The 2500-nt window shown below is 41.1% G+C and overlaps 1 protein-coding gene across 1 annotated transcript in view; it reads left to right on the forward strand.

Moving 5' to 3' along the window:
- Nucleotides 1–2103: 2103 nt before the first annotated feature.
- Nucleotides 2104–2500, forward strand: part of LOC138862841 (DNA-binding protein HupB-like) — a 911-nt gene continuing 514 nt past the window's right edge. Inside the window, exons 1-2 of the mRNA XM_070126013.1 lie at nt 2104–2311; nt 2419–2500. The exon at nt 2419–2500 is cut by the window's right edge and continues 514 nt beyond it. Coding sequence (XP_069982114.1) covers nt 2104–2311; nt 2419–2500 — 290 coding nt within the window. The remainder of the gene's footprint in view (nt 2312–2418) is intronic.

The following is a 2500-nucleotide window of genomic DNA, read 5'->3' on the forward strand; positions in this document are numbered from 1 at the left end:
GAGCATTGCGTGGAAGCTCGGATGCACCCGTCGCATCAGCCATCTCCCGGACGAGCCTGCTGTAACAACCCTCTACAAGTCACAAGTCCGCAGTCCTATAGAGTCTAGTCCGCTTCTGTGGTCTGCCTGTCCGCCTTCATATCTTCTCCTGCTGGATAAGGGTCAGCAGAGGACGGAAGCATCATACACGGCAACCGCTGGGTGTCACACTTCAGCCATTGCAGCAGCAGCGCAAAGTTGACGGCCTGTGTGTCATGTACAAGGTTTAGTGCAGACTCCACATCTGTCAAGCCAACTCCTTCCCACTCCACACACATCCAGCCACAACACCCGCAGTGGAGCCAGCGACGAGAGCAAGTGGGGCGCCTTTCTCAAGCACAGAGTTCCACCAGCGGGCAATCCTGTCAAGATATGGGCGTCTGTGGACATGGTCAGGCAATTCAAGAATCATAAAGGTTATTTTTAGTAATTTAACAGATCCTTTATTCTTCGTTTTAATATGAAGATTTTAGATTTTTTTGTGTCATTTTTTTTAATGTTCACTTGTTAAGTGCTTGTCACGAAGAGCTTTATGTGGAAAATGTTAAAGCTTTGGAAAAATTCTGTAAATGCACTCTCATACTATGCTACAAATAAAGGTTAGAAAGACAGAGAGAGAGAGAGAGAGAGAGAGAGAGAGAGAGAGAGAGAGAGAGAGAGAGAGAGAGAGAGAGAGAGAGAGAGAGAGAGAGAGAGAGAGAGAAAAGCAAATAAACAGAAACAGAGAAGGAGAAAAAACAGAAGCCAAAGAAATCCTCCGCGGCTTCCTTTGCTAGCCTTCCACATCTCGGAAAATGCCTTTTTTATTTTCATTTATTTATTTATTATCATCTTTTTTTTTCTTAGTATCGCTCGCTGGTGCAAAATCCTCCCAGGGTAAAAAGAAAATGAAAAAAAGGACAATCTATCATCTCTTTTGGAACTTCACTCGACCACAGAAAATACATTTACTCTTTATCGACAAATGCTTCAGAAGATGCTTCCCCGAGGAGAGACTGAAGGGGGGGGGGGGGTGAAGAGGAGGATGAAGGAAGAAAGCAGAGATGGGGAGAACAAGAGAGCAAGAGTAAAATAGAAAAATAGTGAGAGAAAACAAAGAAGAAAAAGTGTGTGTGTGTGTGCGTGTGTGTGTGTGTGTGTGCGTGCGTGGGTGTGTATATACGCAGCTCTCTCACTATCCGTTTTTTTTTCTCTCTCTCTTTTTTTCCTCTCTCTCTTTCAAATGATTTTTCTCTGTTCTACTCCTACTCTCTTGGTCTCCCTTTCTCTGTTTTCTTTTTTCATTCTCCTCTTCATATATACATACATATACATACATACATACATATATATATATATATATATATATATATATATATATATATGTGTGTGTGTGTGTGTGTGTGTGTGTGTGTGTGTGTGTGTGTGTGTGTGTGTGTGTGTGTGTGTGTGCGTGTGTGTGTGTGTGTGTATGTCTGTATATATGCACATGTGTGTGTGTGTGTGTTTGTATATGTAAAAGTATATATATATATATATATATATATATATATATATATATATATATATATATATATATATATATATATAAATGTATATATATAAATATGAAAAAATAAGGAAAATAATAAGGGATAAAGAAGCAAAACAGATAGGACAAGACAAATGAAGAAGGGAAAAAGATGAGAAAAAAATAAACCAATAAGGAAAAGAATGAAAACAATGCACGAAAGTAAAAAAAAAAAAGAAACACAAAAGAAGAAAAAATAAAACGAAGGAGGAGGAGAACGCGAAAAAAAGAATAAGGAGAACAACCAGAATTGAAATAAAGGAAATAGCAAAGAGAGATAGAATATAGAAATTGCTTTTACATAGCGACTCAAACATCAAACGAAAAGGGAAGTGACATAAGAAAAAATAAAATGTCTAACGGGGACTGACGTCTGCAAGGGGAGGAGAGAGGGAGAAGAAGAAGAGTGCGAGAGAAGGAAAAAAAGGAAAAGTTTTATATTCGGTAAATCATTTAGTAAGCCGCTGACAGTCTTCACGTAGGACTAGTTTGGGAAGATGGTGATGATAGTGAGAATGGTGACAGGTCTGTTAACGGTGAAGGGGGTGGTTAAAGGAGCAGCTGTTAAGGCAAGGGTGAAAGGGGTGGTTAAGGAAGGAGCAGCTGTTAAGGCAAGGGTGAAAGGGGTGGTTATAGGGGCAGTTGTTAAGGCAACGGTGAAAGGGGTGGTTAAAGGGGCAGTTGTTAAGGCAACGGTGAAGGGGGTGGTTAAGGAAGGAGCAGGTGTTAAGGCAAGGGTGAAAGGGGTGGTTATAGGGGCAGTTGTTAAGGCAACGGGAAGGGGGTGGAAAAGGAGCAGTGTTAAGGCAAGGTGAAAGGGGTGGTTAAAGGGGCAGCTGTTAAGGCAACGGTGAAAGGGGTGGTTAAAGGGGCGGTTGTTAAGGCAAGGGTGGAAGGGGTGGTTAAAGGGGC

This window comes from Penaeus vannamei, chromosome 10 (genome assembly GCF_042767895.1).
Source record: "Penaeus vannamei isolate JL-2024 chromosome 10, ASM4276789v1, whole genome shotgun sequence".
NCBI classification, from domain to species: Eukaryota; Metazoa; Arthropoda; class Malacostraca; order Decapoda; family Penaeidae; genus Penaeus; species Penaeus vannamei.